Here is a 21,852-nt window from a genome sequence, read left to right as displayed (position 1 = left end):
TTCTTTAGACTGTTCGCCGATGACAGACCTATCTTTTTGTCTTTGGCTCCTGAAGAAGGGCAAAGATCCGGTTTGCTGGCAGCTGTGAGTCCTTCCATGCTGCCATGGCCTGGAAAAACCCAGAAGAACCTTAACTGCTGCCTCGGTGAGCCCTGACACTTTACTGGGGCTTGGGTCACAGGCCATGCTGATCACTCAATGTCTTTGTACTCTGCCCCCTGGTGCCTCACTGCAACCAGAGCCCTCTTGATGACAGCCTGGAGTGGGACCCCGAAAGGCCACCCTGAAAGCCTTCTTCCTCTCTGGCTTGCCTCATGGAGACCCCCAAAGGCATCTAAACCATTCTTGTATGCTTGTGGACACCTAACGCTAAAAACATCCGGGAGTTTCTGCAGAGAAATAACTACAGGATTAATCTGCATGGACACTTGAGTGTCTCACTCCCCATGGAGTGAGTCACCTTGGAGAAGGCAGCTGCAGCTGCAACGCTTGGATCCTGGGAGCTTTCGGTGGAGGAGCAAGTGCAGAAGACAGCGCAGTCCGGCTGGAGCCTCTACTCAGCCTGGGATTTGTCTAGAAGCACAAAGACATAATGAGGATTATATTAACAAGGGATTTGAATAATGAGGATTGTATTAACAAGGGATTTGAATGGCGAGGGACGTGAAGCCCGCGTTGTGTTTAGGTATTAATAAGCTTCATAAAAGATGTGCAGCATTGTTTTTCAAGTGTGAGCCACGTGCGGGCATTTGCTGCTGACGGCTCAGCTTGACTGGGAGAAGGCAGTCCCTAGCTTTCTCATTCCTGCACTGGAGTCTGATCCTTTAGAAAGACCCGTGTCATTGACGGTAACAGCCTGGGGCTTGGTGTGTGCAAAATTAGCTTGATGAAAACCAAGTGAGGCTTCCTTGGGGGTTCAGACTTAGGGAAGCACCTTCCATGCCCAGGGCTTGGGATCCAGGCCTGGCATTCTGAACCTATGATGTTCAGGGCACAGCTCCCCGTCATGCTGTGCTCGAAACTGAGGAAAATTGATCAGAGGACAAGGAAGAACTGGGTTAGGAAAGGAGAGGCGAGCCTCATCTGGGAACTGCGGACAGAGTCAAGGTTTCATTGTCTGCAGGTCAGAGAGACTCGCAAATGCAAATGGGTGGAGAGCCAGCTACCTTGTCTTCACTGCCTGCCTCCAGACAATCCTGCCTGCTGAAGGCAGGAGGGATGCCTAGTATTCCCCTCAGCTGGCTAGGAGGAGGCAGGTTCTGCATGGTCTCAAGGCGCTGTAAGAGGACTCTGATTTGCCTAGAGGTGTGGATTAGCCCGTTTGTTTGAGGCTTCCAGGAGTCCTTACAGGTACTACCCATAAATGAACTGCTGTCCACCGGCCTCAGCTCTGCCCTGTAAGGAAATTCTCCTTTCTTGCTTTCCTTGAAATGAACTTCCTGATCTGAACACAGGAGCGGGTGCGGGTGTGCAGAGTGTGCCACGGTTTTCTCTGTTTACCGAGAGACCCGCACTGAGTCTGTCCACTGAGGGGAACAAAGCCACATCATTTGGGTTTCTATTAAAATGGTCTTTTCATTCCACAATTAAAACGTTTTACTTCTGTGCCCAAGCTTTGAAGTGCCTGTAAGCCCCTTTCAGTGTCCGCCACTCACAGAAATGGTTCCTTTATCTGTTTCTTTCCCTTTTCAATCTTAGATGCTTTTACCAAGAACCCAGCTCTCCAAGCTGATGCCCAGCAATTTAAGAGATGGGAGCCGCATCCGGTCTCAGCAGCGAGTTGGTGCCAATGTTAAATTACTATTGAATAAACAGCAAGGCAATCTTTATCTAAATAATCAGTTGTTCCCCAAACCACAAATAACCACAGGATCTGATCTCCACTAAATCAGTAAAGAGCAGAAACATCAAGTAAAGACGGAGGCAGGGGATTTTGTTTGTTTGTTTGCTTGTTTGTGTTTCTTTGACAGGCCCCCTCTTCTAAGATCTACTCAACTATTATTTTTTTTTTTTACACAGCCTGGGGGAGGGCAGGTGGAGGGCAGGAAGGGCATAGCTCAGAAAGTTTAAAAAAAAGTTGACATCACTTAAGCCACGTGATTGCCAAGAGCCAATGATGATGGGCTGTGGAAAGGGGAACAGTTAAATTTGTAATTTGGGTTGTGTGAAAACTTCCCTGGGCCTCATAAACAACCACAGAACCACAAGTCGGGTAGACTGGCAGTGTCAGAAGTCTAAACCCGGCATAGTGGTCAGCAGGCAGGACGAATCACACTGAATGCTAACCACAGGCTCTCGTAGAGCGGTGAGGAGCTCAGCCCACAGCCTAGGCGCTGCTTTTTTTTTTTTTTTAATCTTTAAGAATTTGAATATTTGTTTCTGCAAATGTACTTTTTTTCCCCCATAGGGCCCATGGAGTCCCAGGGGTGTTAAGGTTGGGGAGAAAAAGATTTAAGGAGCCATGGTGGGAGGTGAGGTCAGAGTAAATGACCTTTCTTGGTTTTCGCTCCTAAGGTAGAGGAATCATCGAAGACCCCACCTTGAGAAGAGGCGCGTTTTCAAAAGGAAACGATGGCTTCGGACAGCATTTTTGAGTCATTTCCTGCATACTCACAGTGCTTCATGAGAGGTGAGTACGCTGGTCTTTTTATATCTGATTTGGTTCAGCTTTGCAGACTGAAATGGCAGCCAGTGGACCCTCCGGTGCCTGTCTGGGGTCCCTGCCTGCTTGGGGGGGAGGAATTCAGACAGAGGCAACTGGATTGCTTCTCTGCTGGACGCTGGACTGCGGAGATGTTCCAATAAATGCTTAGTTGAGCTGTTGAAGTATTTGGTCGCCGAGGGAAAGTTGTGTCAAGTGCTTTGGACTGCTCTTGTTTATGGTCCTGGGGATTAAAGGCTGGCACTGGCACAGAGGATACTCTTCGGGTTCTAGCTGACGGTCCCTTGCCCTGAAGGACTCTATTAAAGATACTCTGAAGTCAGCAAGCTGTCTGGCCCTGTCGTTGGGCTCAGCTTGCCCAGGGTTTAGCAGACTGACCAGGAGGAGTGATGCCAGGACTGTGGGCTAGAAGAGGCAGCCCACAGGTATACCTTGGATCTGCCTGGAGATTTCAGGGCCAAGGTGGCAACTCGCAGAGAGTGAGATCTGGGCAGACTCATTCTGGGAAAAGACTCATCCGAAGGGGCTGCGCTGTGGTTTTTCTTTTAGCCTCAATTGCAAAAGGGCAGTCGGCATTGCTCAAGACAGAACGCCAGCAAGTTGTGGCATACACAGTCTCTCTCGAAAAGAGCTATGAAGCCATTTCCTAAGTCCACGCATGCTCACAGCTAAATTACTAGATTGCAGGCTTTGGGGTAGGCGCCGTGCAGGTCTCCAAACCTGCCTGCACTTCTATAGCCAACCTCTTGAAACTGGAAAGGCTGGAGTTGAGCCGTGAGTGGCCGTGTGTGTTTTGTGGATCTTTCCTGGGAAACGGGGACTGAGCTAAAGCGACTAAAAACAGTGGCATGGAAAGATCATGAAGGCCGTGCACCAAGACGTGCTCTTTGACCTGCGCCAGCAGTCTGTGGCTTGAGGGTTTGGCAGCACTGGTACGAAGTGGAATGGGATGGGGGGGTGATTTGTTTTCGGACTACAAATTCTTATCCACACCCAACCAGTATCTGTGAACCATTATTTATTCACGCCGCCAAATGAGCAGGGGAATGCAGAGGGCTTGCCAGACACTGCCACAGTGAATGCTATTGACGACGTCACGGTGCTTCTATGTAGAAATGTAAAAACTTGGGGAAGGGGCGTGTGTGTGTGTGTGTGTGTGTGTGTGTGTGTGTGTGTGCTCGTGAGTGTGTGCGCATGCGTGTGCACACATGTGCTTGCAGGTTTTGGGGTGGCATCCGAACTGAAGGAGAAGAAAGCAAGCCATTAACCAATTCCAAGCTTTAAATTAAAGGGCTTCCAAGTGCTCGCTTGCTGGCAGCTGAGGAAATGGAGTGAAGTTGAATCATGGGTACCGGTGTGAGTCACATAGACACACACAGTGTCCTACAGTGGGGTAGGCAGAGACACCAGCCCCTCCCCCCTTCCCTGGGGAAAAGCCACCAACTGCTCACTGGCTGCATTTCCTTTGGGCTGCCGACAGGCAGAGGAAGCAATATTTGTAGAAAAATCCCTGGCTTACTCGGCTCTCAGTGCAGGGTCCCAATATTTATTGTTTCCTATTTGATGCACTCAGGAAGACAGAAGCAGGAAACTTTGAACATTCCCCTGGGGACCGGGTTGCACTGCTGCCTGTGGTGCTGACCTTCTGGGATAGCTTTAAGGGCCCAACAGCAAAGACAGTTAGGGATGTGGTAACCAGGAACTCAGCAGAGCCTGACCCCTGCAGCCCGCCGCTCCAGCCTAGAAGCAAGAGTCTGGTTATTTTCAAACAGGCTACCTAGACAGGGCTTGCTTCCATCAGAATTCAGGAAGAGCAGGGGAGGCATATAAATACTTACTGTGCAGGCCTGAAGACCCAAGTTCGAATCTCTGGAATCTTCATAAGGGCCAGGAGCAGCCATGTGCTCATCTGTAACCTTAGTGTTCCTGCAGGGAAACAGAGCTACAGACAGGCTCACAGGCTGGCCAGCCTGCAGTACACAGAGGGCATCAAACAACAAAGAGACCCCACCTCAAACAAGATGGACCGTGAGGACCAACTTCTGAGGTTATCCCCCGGCCTCCACATGCACACCGTGGCACATACGTGTCCACATTCCCCCACATGAATGCCCATAACAGGCACAGATCACATAATACTGGTTTTTTAAAATCAGCATGGTTCATTTGAGAAGGTCTCACTTCCTTCTCCGAGCAAAACAGAATGGAGGGAGGGAGAAAGAGCTGTCAGAATCCACAAGCTGTTGAATAGCATGGAGATTTAGCCTTAGAACCGCAGCGAACTTTTGGCAACTTCCTGGCTAATATTATTTCATTCGAATGACCTGTCAACACAAGGGTTTAATGGCCTACACTGGCTGTCTGTGATACGCTCCAGTCAGAACAGTGTCAAAACATTGCTGTTTTTTGTTTGTGTGTGTATGAGGTTGTTGTTGTTGTCTTGCTCTTATTTTTTTTTTCTTGGTTCCATTTGAAGCTGGTGCCAGAACCCACTGTCCTTGTCAATCTACTCTCACAGCCCACCTCCCGGCCCCTGGTGCCATAGCCTGGCTGGCCATCCCATGCATAGGCTTCCCCACAGCTGCTCTGGCCTGTAATTTATGGTCTTGTGTCCCTCCCGAACAGCCACTGTGGCCACTCAGAGCATCTTGTTTTCCTCCTGGGAGGGTACTTTATCAGTCTCTGCAATCCTCACAGGAGGAAACCTGTAACTCATTTTCAGCCTGATACCAGCGTGGAAACTGGGAGCAAACAGAGATGGGGAACCGAGCAAAGCCATTGTTCCCTTTCTCGTGAGAGCTGAGCCGGCTTCTGACACTGGCACGCAAGGAGAATGTGGTCTACCACAAAGAGCTCCCCTCCTCTCCCATCACCCCACACCAGCTTCTCACTTAGTATGCCTCAGCGAGGAGATAAGAGTCGCCTGAGACTCCCGGGAGCTATCACACGTGGTTGGCGACATGAAACTCTTGCAGAACCCGACTGGGTCCCCTCAGAAGCTGCAGTGTGCACCACAGAAGAGAAGGCTGTGGAGGGAAAGCGCCGCCACTTTTTCGTCTCCTTTTTTTTTTTTCAAAATGCCTCAGGTAGCCTTGTTCTTAGAAGTGGCTTAGTGGTCTAGGCAAAGTTTGAGTGTTGAGACGCCTGAGTTCCTAGAACCACGGGTAAAAATCTCAGCAGCATAGTTCTCGGCGATACACTTGGCAGAGTTATAGGACAGGAATCAAAGAACTCAGGCTGACTGTGTGCAGCGCCTTTCCCCATAAATACCAGTTTGCCACTGTGTAAGGACTTGAAGATGCTTCCTCTCACGCCCCTGAAGACTTAAGTGACAGAAAGTCATAGATGAAATTACGTGTGGCTTTGTCTACCACGCAAAACCCGCCGGTGAGTGGTCGGGCTACTTCAGCAGAACACCACAGACTTGGAGACTTCAAAAGCAGAAATGTGTTTCCTCATGCTCTAGAAGCCAGAGTATAAGGTCAATGTATCAGCAACTTTGGTTTCTTGTAAGGGCTGTCTTGTCTGTCTTGTGGTTTATTTGTTGCCTGTCCTGGTGCTCTCTCTCTCTCTCTCTCTCTCTCTCTCTCTCTCTCTCTCTCTCTCTCTTCCCCCCTCCACCCCCCCCTCGCTCACCTTTTAGCACAGGCTGACCTAGTACTCACTATGTAGCCCAGGATAACCTTGAACACTCTTCCTGCTCCAGCCTCTGGAGTCTTAGAATTACAGGCATGAACTACCAGTCCCAGCCTTCCCCTTCTCTGAACTACCAGCCCCAGCCTCCCCTCCTCTGAACTACCAGCCCCAGCCTCCCCTCCTCTTATGCGCGCATCAGTCAGAGCAGGGCGCACTCTCATTCTTCTATGTAATTGCTTTTAGAATATTCTATATCCAATGCAGTCTCATTCTGAGGACTGGGAGTTAACTTGAATGTGTGGATTTGGGGGGACAGTATAACCCCTGACAGTACAACAACATGGTGTCTTGGCAAATCTGCCTCCTCTGGCCCATAACAAGACCAACATGAGGGCATGTGGCCAACTGCTCCCCTGGACATTCAAGAATCAGACCCTGCCTTCCCAGTGAGATGAAATTTCGCATCTCAGGCTACCCACACAGTATGAAGCTAATTTTTCAAGAGGTCTTAAAAATGATCTGACCTCATCCTCATAGCCATTGGCACCCACAATGGTCTGATGACAGCTTTGGAAGAGCCTAACATGGTCTCCAAAGAGGCCGCCAGCTCTGTTCTGCCAGCCACTGCCAAGCGACTGCGGGGCGGGTGGGGGGGTGACTGGGGACCCTCTAGCAGTTCACACATTAAACATGGCACAGGAAGTGGTAGGAGGGGTGGCTCTCTGCATAAAGCACTTGGCACACAATCCTGATGGAACTGAGTTTGAAACCCCAGAGCCTTCCTTAAAAGTCAGATGCTCGTGCCTCTGTGTTCCCGCTGTGACATGGGAGGCAGGACAGGAGGACAGGGACCCGCAGTGACTGTGACCCCCACACGAGTGCCACTGCACACCCATACTCACACTCACACATAGAAGCCCCGTGTTCATACACAAAACTGCACACACACACACACTCACAGAGATTAAATAACGACATACTGGAAGATCGTGAGGAACCGCGGCAGCTAGAAGCAACATGGTTCTTGTGTATTCTGGAAACAGACCCAAAGCATGGGTTTGAGAAAGATGTGGCCCTTTGCCGTGTGGCAGCAAGGCTGGCTGGCGTTAGGACAGAGCGGGAGCTGTGGCTGCCGCCCCCTCCGCACCCCTGCAGGCTTGCAGAGAGAAGCCTGGTCTGCTGTGGAAGAAAGACACAGCGAAGCTGCAGGGATGGGGATTTGAAGGCAGGGAGTGCTCTCAGGTAACAGCACCATTCATTCTTTCTCCCTTGCTCTCTTTGGCTCCAGCCTAAACTGAAGGACCCTGGAGCCTCACTTTTCTTACTTTCCTCTCATTCTTATTTGGTTGTTTAAGGTGCTGCTGCGTTTGGAAAGCGGCTTGGTTGGCTGGATTGTATTTGTTTGAGGCAGGATCCCATTATGTCTGGAACTCACGGCATAGACTAGGCTGACCCTGAACTCACAGGGATCTGTCTTCCTCTGCCTCCCAGAGCTGGGATTACCGAAAGTGCCGGCTGATCTGGAGTTAAGGGGAAGAGTTGGAGGGAGTATGATCAAAATAGATTTCATTTGATTCTCAACAAAGTAATGAAAATATTTTTTTTTAAAAAAAATACAGCATGCACCAAGATGTCTGGCTAAGTCTTTTGTTTGTTTGTTTGTTTTCTGTGGTGGGGTGTTGTTTTTGTTTTTTCCTTGCAGTACGATTATCAGAGATCTTAGCCTTTCTATAGAGTTAACAGTGGCAGGCTAGCAAAGCTCAGTTACCCAAGGCAGCAGCCAGTGAATTGGCCAGCTTTTGTCCACCCTTGGAAGAAAAAAGCTCACAGTACCATGGAGGACACCAGCAAGGCTGCCTGAAGGAAGTGGAGAGTTTCTGGAAGCAGGGAAGAGAGAGCAGAGGGGAGGGTGGTCCAGGCAGAGGACCCAAAGTAGAGCTGCAGGACACTCCATATACACCCCAGAGACACAGGGGCTGAGAACCAATCGGCTCCTCTGGTGGCCTTCAGCATCCACACTTCTTCTCCTTGGCAGTGACCACAGGAGAGGCGCAAAGCCCACTGTGCAGGGCCCAGAATGGAGGCTAAGCTTCAGTCAGGACACAGACAGAGAGCCCACGCACTTCTCTGAGAATCCTGCACAGCCTTAGGGTCTAGAAGGCTCCTCTAAGGAAAGCCATTTTGCCTCTTTAACCAGATGCAGGTTCACTGGTTCTGTGAAGACCAGCAGCTTCCTCTTCTTCCTGACACTGGTCATGGACAAGTCCTTGTCAAAGCTCAGAGATAAAGGTGCTTTGGGTTTTTGTCTGGATGGGGCCGGCAGGGAGGCCCACACAGGAAGCTCATGCATTTCTCCGGTAACTTCCCAATGACCTAAATGAGTCAATAATGTCTCTGTGTCTACGTTGTGTTCTGCAAAAAAGGGTTAGTAACATTCAAGCAGAGCTTGCTGCCCAATGACCGGGTTCCTGCGTGAAATCTCTGAACCCCTTAGAAGCCATAAAGCACATGAGAGTTCAGCAACATGAGGAAGTTTTCGCTGGTGTTGTTTTGCTGTTTTGTACCATTTCATACGTGGAAAGTATTTTCGGACACTTGTGTTTTTCTATCTCCTGGTTGTCTGGAGAAAGCTACTGAGGCTGCTCTAGTGTGCAAACATGTCTACCCACAGCTTTCCACAACTGCTGTCTGCTTAGTGTGCAAACATGTCTACCCACAGCTTTCCACAACTGCTGTCTGCTTAGTGTGCAAACATGTCTACCCACAGCTTTCCACAACTGCTGTCTACTCGAGTGTGCAAACATGTCTACCCCACAGCTTTCCACAACTCCTGTCCCTTGGTGCCCACTGTCCTGTCTTCCTATGAACCAGCAACCACCACCCTTTTTCTGCATAGAAGATGCCTCAAGCCAAGGCAAGATATGTCTTTTTAAACACTTTTAAACCCTGCAAAAGTATAGCTATGATGTCCTTTGAGAGCCAGAAAGGGAGCACTTTCAGGTCGGTAACGTAGCCCAGTTTGGAGAGTGCTTGCCTGCCATGCACCAAGCCATTGGGACCATTACTAGTACTACAGAAACTGGGTGGGGGTGTACATACCTGAAATCCCAATACTTGGGAGCTGTAAGTAGAAATTTAAGCCATCCTTGGCTACATAGAGTCTGAGGCTACCCTGGGGTACAGAGACCCTGTCTCAGGAAAGAAAAAAAAAAAGAAAAAGGGAAGTGTGTGTCTCTTTGAGGTCTTTGAAGACAATGGCCACAATCAGGAAATGTGACAGTGGAACCCAAGATATCACAAATAAAATGGGGTTCTAAACCATCTGTTGCTTCTGGTGTCCGGCAGGCAAGCTCATCTTTCCTGCAGCCTACGCTAGCACTTCCTTAGCTTTCTGACCCCTTCTCCCCTCTTCCCTCCCCTTTCTCTATCTTCCTGATTGGTGCCAGGGGACAATGACAGAAAGGTGAGTGTTGTACCCAGGTGCCATGGCGACGGACCACTTTATCATACGAGAACAAAGCTTTTGCTTGGATTCCTCAATGAGGATGTGTCGGCTGCACAGAAAGCTGACCACAGAGACTCCTGCAGACAGGGGCTAGTCTGTGTGTGGAGCCAGCAGCCCAGAACGGGTGTAGGGTGGACATAAGAACCCCCTGGTTTGGTACCCACCTCGCTGGGCCAGAGTAAAGATGTCGGAGCACCAGCCCTGTCTAGGCAGGAAGGATGTGTCAGGCCTCTGCCGTATATGGAGCTGTCTTTTTATTAGAAGTGAAGCTTCTTTTTATCATCTTTATGCTTTTGAATATATCTTTCAATTTATTCTTTGAGAATTTCATACAAATACATCATGAAATATAAGCAAATCATTCCCCATTTCCCTTTCCAATTTTACCCATATATTCCCCGAATACATCTCCTTCCAACTCCATGTCCTCTTCCTTATATATTGGTTGATGATTGATTGATTGAACATATATCTCGTTTTGTGTTTTGTTTTTTGTTTGGTTTCTCGAGACAGGGTTTCTCTGTAGCTTTGGTGCCTGTCCTGGAACTAGCTCCATAGACCAGGCTGGCCTTGAACTCACAGAGATCCACCTGTCTCTGCTTACCAAGTGCTGGGACTTAAGGCGTGGGCCACGCCCACTGGGCTCTGAATGTGTATCTTTATGTGTCTGAATATATGTGTGTGCAGGAGCCCGTGAAGTTGGAATTACAGGTAGTTGTAACTCACTACATGGGTGCTGGGAACAGAACCCAGAGCCCCTGCCGAGCACCAAGAATTCTTAAACACAGAGCCATCGCTCCAGCCCTACAGTGAGTGCTACCCATATACACACGGGTCTGGGGCCAGACACTGGAGTGTGAGCAACTAAAAATGGCTGCTCCCCCGAAAAAGAAGAACGGTTCTTCTTCATTATCCATCAACGGCATGTTCTCCAGCTGGGCTGGACATCCTTAGCACCTCCCCAGGCCACGCTGGAAGTTGAGCTAGCTAGATCTTGTGTGGATCGTGTTCAGGCAGCCCCGTAAGGACACCTACCATGAGTTTGTGAGCTCAGCAGCCACACCACATCCAGGCGGCAAGCATGTCACAGCCCTGCTCTCTGTTCTTCCTGCTTCTTCCCCAATATTCCCTGAGCCTTGATGGGACAGTGGCGTTGTGGAAGGGAGCTGATTGAAAAAAAAAGTCATATTTAGGGGTGAGTCATTTATTCTCAGAACTTTCTACAGTTAGGAGTCTCCGCATTAACTGCTTCTGACAGCAAAAAGAAGCCTCTCCCCAGGCTTGGGAGTCACCGGTTCTGTGGATAAAAGTGTAACTATTTAGAAGGCAGTCTGACACCACGAACATGCATAAAGCAGAGGAAGGGAAGCTTCCATATCATGTGGGCCAGCACTGTGTGGCAAGTGTCCGGCTGGAGAGCTCCAGGGAGGACAGGATTGCAGGCAGAGCAGAGAACTGGGGTGAAGAAAGAGGGGAGGAGGGAGGTGAGGACAGGGCAGCATCTGAGGCTGAGTTCCCCGGCTGGCTGCACCTTCCAGGTCCTGTCTTGTAGCCTCCTTTCCTAGGCTGATTCTGCTCTGCAGATGTGACTGGCTTTCTGTACCCCTGGGTTCCCCACCTGTGGATGCAAACAACAACAGACGTGAAAAGAGTGAGGGAAAACTTGCGTCTGAACTGAACATCAGACTTGATTTTTCTTATCTGCTTTCCCTAAGCAATACTGTACAGCCTCGTTTGCATAGCCTTTGCATAGTATTAGATATGGAAGTCATCCAGGGGCAATTTCACGTATCTAGGAGGACGCACAAATGTTCTATGCAAATGTTAGGCCACTGCAAGAGGGACTTTGTTCTCTGTGGGGGTGGAGACACCTGGCACCCCTCATTCCTCAGAATACCAAGGGGTAACTGCATGCACATACACACCACATTCCTCCTTGGTCCTCCTCAGGAACAGCAGATGGATGCTCGGGTGGACATGTAGACTGCACTCACTAAGAGGAAGCACTAGCAGATAGGTCTGGATAGGCTGGTAGCTGATGCGGTGGGAAACAAGGCCATAGCAATTTACAACGCTTAACCCTCACTATGTCAGTGATCCGGAGCAAAGCGGACCCACATCAGAGACACAGCTCCTGGCCAGAAAGCCACGAAATTTATTTCACTTTTTATAGAATTATGTTCTGTGGTGTTTTTCTTCCTTTCTTACTACCTCTGTCCCTCCTTCCATCCCTCCCTCCTCCTTCCCCCTCTTTCTTTCCTCTCTTTCTCCCTCCCTTCCTTCCCCTTTTCATTTTCTTCCTTTTCCCCCGGGGTACTGGTGATGGAACCAGGACCTCACACACGCTCTGCCGATTAATACTCTAGCCTCCTACCCCTTTATCAAGCAAAACTTAGGATTAAATGACTTACCTGAAATTTACTTAAAGATGTTTTCTTCTTTCATAGAAATAAAAAACAACAGATAACAAACAGAAAATGGCCCTCTTTCTAGGATGGATGGCTCTCATTCATACCTCATGTTACCACAAAGAGAAGGTTGTTTGTGCTTGGTAATTACTGACCCTGTCGGCTTCCGAGATCTGGATGCAAATTCTCTCTCTCTCTCTCTCTCTCTCTCTCTCTCTCTCTCTCTCTCTCTCTCTCTCTCTCTCCCTCTCTCTCTCTGTGCTGAGAGAGTCAATACCTCAGTTAAACAAAAAAGAAAGAAAGTCCTTATTCGGGTTTCCTTTGAAAGAGGAAATAATATATACCTTTCATTTCATGCTGCTGCGAGGCGGGAGGGTGTTCATTTCGAGGCCTGTTGTCTCTGTACAGCCTCCCATTTCCACCCCCCCAGGTGCCTATTTTTGGACAGGCTTCTTTTAATCCAGTGGTTCTCCCAGACATTTTAGCCCACCCCTACCCCAACAGAAACAGCCATTTCCTTCTTGTATTTGCTGAGCGCTCTGCTGCTCCTAAGACTGGCAAGGATTTGTGCAAGCGTGGAGCTGTGTTCCGTTGGTTCTATGTTGGCTCCATGTGTGGGTCAGCCTGGGAACTGCAGAGGCAGGCAGGAGCGAGCACCTCTCATCCCGCACACAGCACCTGTTTTTTTTTTTTTTTTTTTCCTCTGCCAGCCGGCAGACTTTTAGACCAGGTCTTTTGTGTATGTGCGCTGACTGTTTGGAGGCGACTTTTCTGAATGGGAAAGAAAATGATAGATAACACGCGAACAATAAAACAAACTCACTAGGAAGTGGCTCAAGAAAGCAGCATTTCCCTTCTTTCTTTAAAGTATACCATGGTCATGGTAGTGCAAGTATTCTCCTGAAAACATTGAAGGGGGAGGCTTCCTTATGAGAGCTCACAGAAAAGTCTAGAAAATACTGCAGTACTCAACATGCTAGGTAGGGGTGTGAGATGAAGGACAAAGGAAGTCAGGCCCCACTTAGTGGCTCAGGCCCCTTCTTTCAGCTTCTTGGGAGGCTGAGGCAGGATTGCAAGTTCAAGGCCAGCCCAGGAAACTTAGTGAGACCTTGTCTCATCATACAAAATGAAGAGCAGGCATGCTTATTCATGTGTGTGTAAGGACAGTGTGCGTGCACACGTGTCATGTGTGTGCAGAGGCCAGGGGACAGACCGAGTGCTTGGAGCTTGCTGAGTAGGTCAGGCCAGCTGGATGCTGAGCCCGCGCCCACAGAGACAAGCGTGGCTTCCAGTGCCTGGCTTTTTAAATGTGGGTCCTGGGGCTTGACCTCCAGTGCTCATGCTTGCATGGCAAATACTTTATTTTATTTTTAGTTTTCATTTATTTATTTATTTTGGGGCTGTCTCCCCAGATCCTAGCTAGAGTTTTAGGAAACTCCATCAGGGCTCCAGACAGATTGCCTGTCTGAGGTCTCCTCTGAGTCAGACACTAGAACTAGGTCCCCTTAACCTCTGTCTCAGAGCTTTGCCGACACTACACCAGCGCGGCTGCTACCATTCTAGAGTCTGAAGAATTAGCAGACACCAGTCACCCTCTGATTTGATCAGACCCCAGAGTCCTTTGCAAGCCGAGCACATACCTGCATGATACATTCCGTCTCCTGTAAACCCAGCACCCACAGTACACCACCTGTTCCTTGAGCAATGTTGCAGCTAGCCAGGTTGGTTTGTGAATGTCTCTGGTGAAATTTAAAGGAGCAGAATTCTAAACATGGTCACCACTGCAGAGGATAGGGTCCCAAGCTGATCATCTCCAGATCTGGGGACGGGGCAGGGGGCTGAAAGCACGGGACAGATAGAGAAAATGTGAAACAAGACCACAGTTTCTCCCAGGAAGAGCTGTGTCGGCAGCATGCCTGACTCTACATGGTGCTCAGGGCCCCCCACACCACAGTCACGTGCACACAGGCCAGGACACGGAATGTACACCCCTCAGGGGATCCACTGAGACCCCTCAGGACGCACTGACTTGCACCATGCTGTCTCCGTAGGCAGCAGCAATGGCCACCATCTCGGGCTCTCGTCTTGCGGCGAGTCATTACGTGCTGTTCAGCGAGCCCACAGTCTTTGCCTAGGTCTTCATTTATAAATGGTATGCCCGCCACAGTTGAGACAACTGCGGAATGTGCGTTATAAAACACACACACACACATAATTGAAAAGCTTCAAATACAAGTTGTAATAATGCATTTTCCCATCATCCTATGGGCTTCCTGTTTTGAATCAAATCGATCTCACAGACTCTGCCTTATCATTCCAATCATTCTAGAAGGAATTCAAGAGGAGTCAAGTTTTCCGGACCACTAGACCCTCAGTGGGTCATCTTCAGAGTCAAAGAGAGGTTAGCATGGAGACAGACCAGACTTTGGCAGACAGGTGCCTGCAGGGGAGGGGAGGAGGGCTTTGCCACCAGTGTCCTCTAGGGCCATGTTTGGACCTCTTGGAGTCCCTTTTGTAAAGTTAGGAAATGGCCCAGCCTTCATACACTTGTCAAAAGGCTGAAGGAAAACTAAACGAGGTGGGAAACACACACAGGAGGCCAGAAGCAACAGGCAATCGTGGAAACTGCCTTGGATGTGAGGCTGGGAGCCACCTCTGTGAGCTTCTGAAGGTGGCTTTGTGGTGTTTCCTGGAACCAGACACCTGCGAAGGAGAAAACAGCTTTGCTCTCAACCTGTGGTGAACTTAGGGCCCCTTCGAGAGCGCTGAACTTAAAGCCATTTAAACCGAGCATAGGGCAACGCGCATTTCTTGAGCACCTTCTAAGCATGAGGAAAATGCACTTCTAGCCTTGAGCCCTTCACACGACCCGTGGGCTGTGTTCTAATGATAAGTTTCTCTTCTGAGGGAAGCACAGCATGCAGAAGCAAACGAAATCACCTGGGTTCGGGCTTCAGGGACAAGTCGACCAAGACTAAACAGAAGCATCGGTGCTACAGAGCCCAGTGTCCGCCTGCAGAGGGTACATGGTGATTCTAAGGCTATCCTTGTGGGGCTGGGCATGTGGTTTGGTTAATGAAGTGCTTGCCTAGTGTGCGTGAAGCCCTGAATTTGAGTCTCAGCACTGTATAAGCTGGGTACGGTAGTATTCGCCCACAGTCATGGTACTTAGGAGGTGGAGGCAGGAGGATTTTTGCTAAGGCCAGCCTGGGCTACTTGAGAAATCTGCCTAAAAGAGCAAGAAGCAAAAACAAAACAAAATGATCACCTATCTGGTACTCGAAGAAGCCTTTCAGAGCTAAGCACTGGTCAGTGTTCCAGAACAGGAGTGACAGACAGCAGGGTAGGTCTATGTCCGTCCGGGACTGCTTCAGCATCCCTGGAGGCAGTCAGTGGTCTTGCGTTCTCAGCACGGAGGTTCATGCTTCCTTTCTTACTGTGTTCATTGCCAGGCTCCTCCCCATCACAGCTGTCTTTTGGGGAAGACCTTCCAGCTTCTCTAGCATCCCAGGGGGGTCTTTGCTTCTCCAGGCCAGCAGCACCAAAGCCTAGTGCCCATCACAGCCATCTTAGCATGCTGGGGACAGACCACTGTTCAGTCTTCCATGGCAGTCTGCAGCTTCCATTCGTCAGGTGTCGATGGAGGTGACAGTTTGAAAACCTTTGTCACCAAGAAGATATCTAATATGGATGCTTTGGGCTTATTTCCTGTGTCTTTTTTGTGTTATGTGATTTCCTGAGCACCCATGAAAATCTTAAAGAGGTGTTTGTCAAAGTTGCCCACATCTGACCCTGAACTTGAATGAGCTTGACACAGGCCCTGAGACCCAGACAGTGAAAAGTCCTTAGGACGGCTTACCCCATGGCCCATCCTTAAGAAAGCTAGGAGCCTCTGGGAGCCAGCACATTCCTTACCTTGACTGTGACCTCTGACCTTGACCAGGGTTGGCACAAAACACTTCACTATCATTGTTGCTGTGGTTGAAATGCTCTAGCCAGAAGCAGTTGCCTCCGCTGTGACATCAAGAAGTGGCCCTGTGAACAGGACCTGCTAGTCATACAGCACAGAGGTATGCTTCCTGCAGGGCCTCGAGCATGGCAGGTCTTTCTCTAGAAACACTTATCATTCGAAAGTCCATACCACCAATCCTCCAGTATCTCTGCAGAGCCTTTGCTCGATTCCGGTCATGGTGTGTGTGATTTCTGTCTGCATCCTTCCTTGAACCTGTGTGTGTGTGTTAAAGGCACTTCTCACCTGGTCTTCCTGCCAGCAGTTACCACACTCACCCCAATTCCCTTGCTTTCTCTGCTGACCCCAAGGGAGGATATGGTAGTGATGAATCCCAGTGCCAGCTCCTGCTGGCTCTGCAGAGGCTCTGCTTGCTGCCAGGCTCTAATTGTTGCTGTGCAAACATCTTGATGGGAAGAAATTAAAAGGTGCTCAAGCTAATTATTCTCCCGTAATAAAAAACAGTAATAAAACAATAAAGCTCATTGAAGAAGGCCAGGATCTGCTTTGCCTGAGCATACAGTGGGCAGGGAAATCAAAACTCCAGGGCCTGCTAGGCTTCTTCACGTTCTTTCTGGGTGTCTGTGTACACTCCAAGGCCAGGGCAGCCTAGCTCCCCTCCCTCCTCTTCTGCCTTCCCTCTTTCTTCATGGTGGCATCTGCTGTTACCTTCAGTCAGGACTTGAGACCTGCCCGAGGAGTCTTCCACTAGCCCATAATAGCCATCTCTGAACTGAGAAGCAGGACAGAGATGACACACCAACTACTTCTGTACAAATGACAGATTTGACTCTAACAGAGGTTACAGTTGAATGTGGGCATGTGTGCGCACACACACACACACACACACACACACGCACATACACAGGCACAGACTCGTGCGTTAACAGCAGGAAGAAGCTGGCCACTGAAATACACCCCACCTTGCCTCTTAGCTCTGCTCTTCTTCTGCAGTTGGTGAGAAGGAAAGACACCTGGAGGTGCAGGTGGCAAGTGGCCGACTCGGCTCTGCCTACAAGAGAGTGGCAGACAAGAAGACCTAGGCCATGGCTTTCTAGGGAGCACAGCCACACCAGGCCCATTTCCCCGCATCTTCACCAGCTCTGGAGTCCCTGGAATCTTCAGTACTGTATGTCCTGAGGCTCTGAGGTGATCTTTCATGGAGGCTGTATTCTGCATTTCTCCGATGGTTAGGGGTGCTGATCACATTTAAATACTTGGCCATTCATTTGTCTTCTGGGGAATATTTTTCCAAGTCCTTTGTTCATGTTTTAATCTGGTTATTTTTTTTTTTTACCTTGCTGCTGAGTTGTTGGGTTCCTTATATGTACTTGGCATGAGCCCCTTAGCAGACATGATTCAAATGTGTCCTCTGATTCAATAGGATGCCTCCCTACCCTGCTGACTCTTTGATTTCCTAGAAAGCATTTTCAATATGATATAATCCCATTTGTCTATTCTTTCTTGGTCACCTATGCCTTTTGGGTCTCATATGAAACATCGTTGTCCAGATCAACATTAAGAGGCCTTCGTTTTCCGTTTAGTGGTTTCAGATTGTTTGTGCCTGAGGTTCATCTGCTTCTGACTAATCTCTCTGCAGTTTTTCACTGTTTTCTTAAGCTCTGGCCTTTCTAGCAGGTCTGTTCATTCAGTCTCTCCCTTCTCCGGGCCATACTTAGCTTTCCAGAGTTAGTTCCCTTGTAATCTTTCTCCTGCACCAGCAGAATGCTATACGCCATTGGTTTGCAACAAGGGGAAGGAAACCGTGTGCGGATGGAGACGCGCGACTGACTCGTCAATGTCTGGCGCTGTCAGGTGAGGGAGGGGAGGGGGCAAGATTAGCAACTCGGTGAGCAGGCAGGACCAAAGATGCTGCTGCACACAGCAGTCCACAGGGCAGCCCCAAACGAGGGATGCTCAGGCCCAAATGAAGACCAAGTCTTCACACGATCACCAGTGCCACCAGAGAAATCTCTTACCCTTTACATTCTTCCTATTTTATTTTCTAGAAAGTTCCCCCCACCCCCGACACACCCCTGCATAAACACTCTCACACACACACCACCATACCACCACCAAAATCAGAAAAACAACTGGGCACATCTTCAGAGCACAGCCCAGTTCCCTGTAAATGACAAAGAACTTCAAAGGTCTTCGAAATGAGGTTGCTGAGCTGCTCAGGTCTTTCATGGCGGCTTATCTGTGGAAGGCAGAGCTCAGCACTGCTGTGGGGATCTTCCTCCCTGTGTTATACAAAAAAGAGAGCTGCCACCCTAAGCACAAGGTCCGCAGGCTCTCAGAGGGACTTGGAGGATCAGACAAGCAAGAAGATAGATAGGAGACAAGAGAGTCTGGCATAAAGAGAGAAGCCTTTGGAGGCTGAAGATCAAAGGCTAGAGGAAGAAGTGGGGGGGGAAGTGGTCATAGCTGGGAAGGGAGGACTCCTAGATGCAGAGCCAAGAGCAAAGAGGAGCTGTGGAGGAGGATGGCCAGATGACAAGTGGGAATACTCTTCCATTCCAAAAAGAAGGGATTCCTGTAGAAACGGAAAGATTCTCTTCAGAGAGACGCTAAAGACGAAACCACAGTGAACACGTAGACGGGCTAGCAGGGAAGGAAGGGCCGGGGACAGCTGCAAGTGTTTCTCCAGGAAGTAAACTGTATGGAGGGACTGGGCACTCTAGGTTAGCCCCTCCTGACTTTCTTAAAAGGTCACCAAGAATCTGTCATGCACGTATTCAAAGCCTCATGAGACAATACGGTCATGGTGACTTGGAAATGAACACACTGAACCTGAGTTCAGACAACAAAACAATACCATTGAAGGTTAAGAATGAACCCCAGGTCCACACAGCCAGTATCGCTAGCTAGCCATGTTTGCATAAAATAAAAAGCATCTATCACTTCTCCTAAAGCGCTTTAACTACTTCAGTACCATACAAGCACGCCTTTAGTTAGCCTGGCTGTGTGTGATAGACTATAAATTCTTATAACTTGAGCTTGGAGGTGAGGCTCTGAGCTGACCACTAACCAGGCAGCAAAACTGGGGGCTCAGCTAGAGCAAAAAGGAGGAGACATTGGCCATCCATGGCATCCACGGTTGGAGGGTGAGAGAGTAGAGGACACACCACCATTTGGTCTATGGAGGTGGTCAGTTGAAGCTAAAATAGGATAAAACACTTGTAAGAAGAAGCTATCCCTCTGTAGTCCACAGGTAGACAGCTGAGCAGGGGGTCCACACTCCTCCACCACCTCATGCATAACCATACAACCAGGTTCCCAAGTAACTCTCCCCACCCACTACCCCACTTTCTTCCCAAATTCTTCTGATCCCAAAGTCACATCCGTGTGACTGCTATCTCCCTTAGGAGTCATGAACATCCATAGATGCGCAGGGGGCCCACGTGTGTGACTGTGCTATAAAATGACCAATCATGCAAGCTTTAGACTGCCTGCAATTGTCTCCAAGTGCTTGCCATCCAGTTAGAGAGGCTAAGCCCAAGCCAGAGACACTGTGAATAAAACATCTACCAACCCAAGAATGGCATCTCAACGGGCCACAGACAGCCTGCCCTATAGTAGGCCCCAGTAAGATTGTGGGCTTAAACTCTGTAGACCCGGGAGTCCTCAGCTTAGCAGAACATAAGAATCCCCAACAGCAAATTCGCGCACTCCTAAAGCACCAGCTGAGAAAGCCCAAGGCAGAGGGGAGCTGGAACATCTTAGCAGCCCAGCAGCCTCCAAGGTCTGTTACAGGAGTGACCTTCTGTAACGGGAAGCCTTGACTGCTTTTGATGGAGTCAAATGGAATCTTGATGCAACTTCAGGCCCGAGCCGAGTGAAGCAGAACCTAGTTTCTACACGGTGCATCTGACGGGTTTTGTACCTTCTCCCTACAGAGAGATCCACACTCAGTATATTTCCTGCCCTGCCTCACAAAGCTCACTGGGGCACTGCTAATGCCACGGAACTAAAAAAAAAAAAAAAAAAAAAAAACATACGTTTTAAATACATGCCACAATCCTAGACTTAGTTTGAGAAGAAATTCAGTCTTGGGCTCTGAAACCTGGACTCTAAATTCTGTGCCCTTAAATACGATGGCCCAGTTTCTGAAGAATCTCTCTGTGAGGGTTGCAAATGAAAGATGAGGAAGGATGCATCCAGGGACAGCCAGGGCGCCAGCTCACCTGGGTATCTTTTAGGGCATTTTTGTAGTATCTGCCATCTCTCGACTGAATGCCTACTCTAGAATCTCCCCAATGTCTGACGGTGTTCCCAGCTGGGATTCTCCATAATTTTGTGTGTGTGTGTGTGTGTGTGTGTGTGTGTGTGTGTGTGCCTACATATGACTGCAGACACCCTCAGAGGCCAGAGGCGGTTGATTGCTCAGGAGCCGGAGTTACCGGCAGTCTTTGCCACCCGAGGTGGATGCTGGGAAAGAGAAATAAGCAGTCTTCGCAGCTGACTCATCTCTCTAGCTGGGATTTTCAAATCCCTTCATGATTTCAAACTCCCATTCCTTCTAGAACATAAAGGAATTCCTTTTTCCATTAACAAAGTAGCTCCCATAAAACCAGGGAGTAAAATCACCCCCAACTCCCACCCATTACATCTTTGCGCATCCATTAGCATTTTAATGCAGGTTGTCTCAAGGCTCCCCAGCTCAGGCCTGGCTGGTCTTCGGACCAGCAGGTTAGCATTTGTTCTGCGCACCTATTTAAGTTCAAAGGCACGCATCTCCTTGTCCAAGTCGTCTTTCTCCTTGCTGTGGGAACTTTTAGCCTCCAGACCTATGCAGAGGTGGGGCCCAAGAAGTCCGTTTGAGCTCCGATGGGGGTGGGAGGTGTAAGTTTCGCGCCCCCCCCCCCGCCCTTCCTGACACTCTCCCGGTGCCCAGCAGCTGCACCTGCAGGGGTTCTCACTTCTCTGGGAAGCATCTAGAAACAAGCCCTCCCTCCCCTCCTGACTGGGCTCTAGGGTGGGGCCCTCACTACCTCTTTTCTTCTCAGAGAGCCTGGGATGCTGACAGCCTCAGATGGAGGCATCCTGTTTGTCGAAAAATAAACCGGCAGTTGAAGCTGGGTTGCAAGAGCGAGAAAACCGCAGGCCTGCGCGCTGCTGATAACGCGGGCAGCTTGCTTTTGCAGCAGTTCCGAGCTGCAGCAGCCCGCGCAGACCCGCGCCACCGCCTCCCTTCCTTTCCCCACCATCACGCCATGCTGGCTCTATCGTCCGCTTGCGGCACCCCTTCAGTCACTAGGGTCTTTGCTTTCCTCAAAAGACCCCTGAGTGCTGTGCAGAGCTGAGGAGAGGGTAGCACGGAACCCTCGCTCCCAACTCGCTGCTGACGCCTGGGGCCAAGGCCTGCAGACCCTGGCCATGAACTAAGCTTACTTCAAAACGACTCATTGAGGAGCTAGAATTGCTTGTCGTTCTGCATCATGGGCTACTGTGTGCTGGTTTTAATAAAGAAAAGAGACAGACAGAGACAGAGAAACAGATACAGAGACAGAGACAGACAGATGGAGAGCTGACCAAAATCAAAAGAGAAGGGGACACCAGAGTCCAGCATGGAGATTGTTTTTCTTCGTGGAGTAGGGTGCCCTGGCCTGGTCCCATAATGGGAATAACT

General features: G+C 49.5%; 1 protein-coding gene across 2 annotated transcripts in view; it reads left to right on the top strand.

Annotated features, from left to right (window-relative positions):
• Window positions 1-2,199: 2,199 nt before the first annotated feature.
• The window catches only part of Runx1 (RUNX family transcription factor 1), a 216,465-nt gene continuing 196,812 nt past the window's right edge, over window positions 2,200-21,852 (top strand). For both annotated transcript variants that reach the window (XM_050164796.1, XM_050164795.1), the window contains exons 1-2: window positions 2,200-2,305; window positions 2,515-2,629. In XM_050164796.1, coding sequence (XP_050020753.1) covers window positions 2,572-2,629 — 58 coding nt within the window. In that variant the 5' untranslated portion in view covers window positions 2,200-2,305; window positions 2,515-2,571. The remainder of the gene's footprint in view (window positions 2,306-2,514; window positions 2,630-21,852) is intronic.

This window comes from Alexandromys fortis, unplaced genomic scaffold (genome assembly GCF_014885135.2).
Source record: "Alexandromys fortis isolate MF-2015 unplaced genomic scaffold, M_Fortis_MF-2015_v1.1 scaffold_162, whole genome shotgun sequence".
Classification (NCBI taxonomy): domain Eukaryota; kingdom Metazoa; phylum Chordata; class Mammalia; order Rodentia; family Cricetidae; genus Alexandromys; species Alexandromys fortis.
This window is presented reverse-complemented; position numbering and strand designations above follow the sequence as displayed.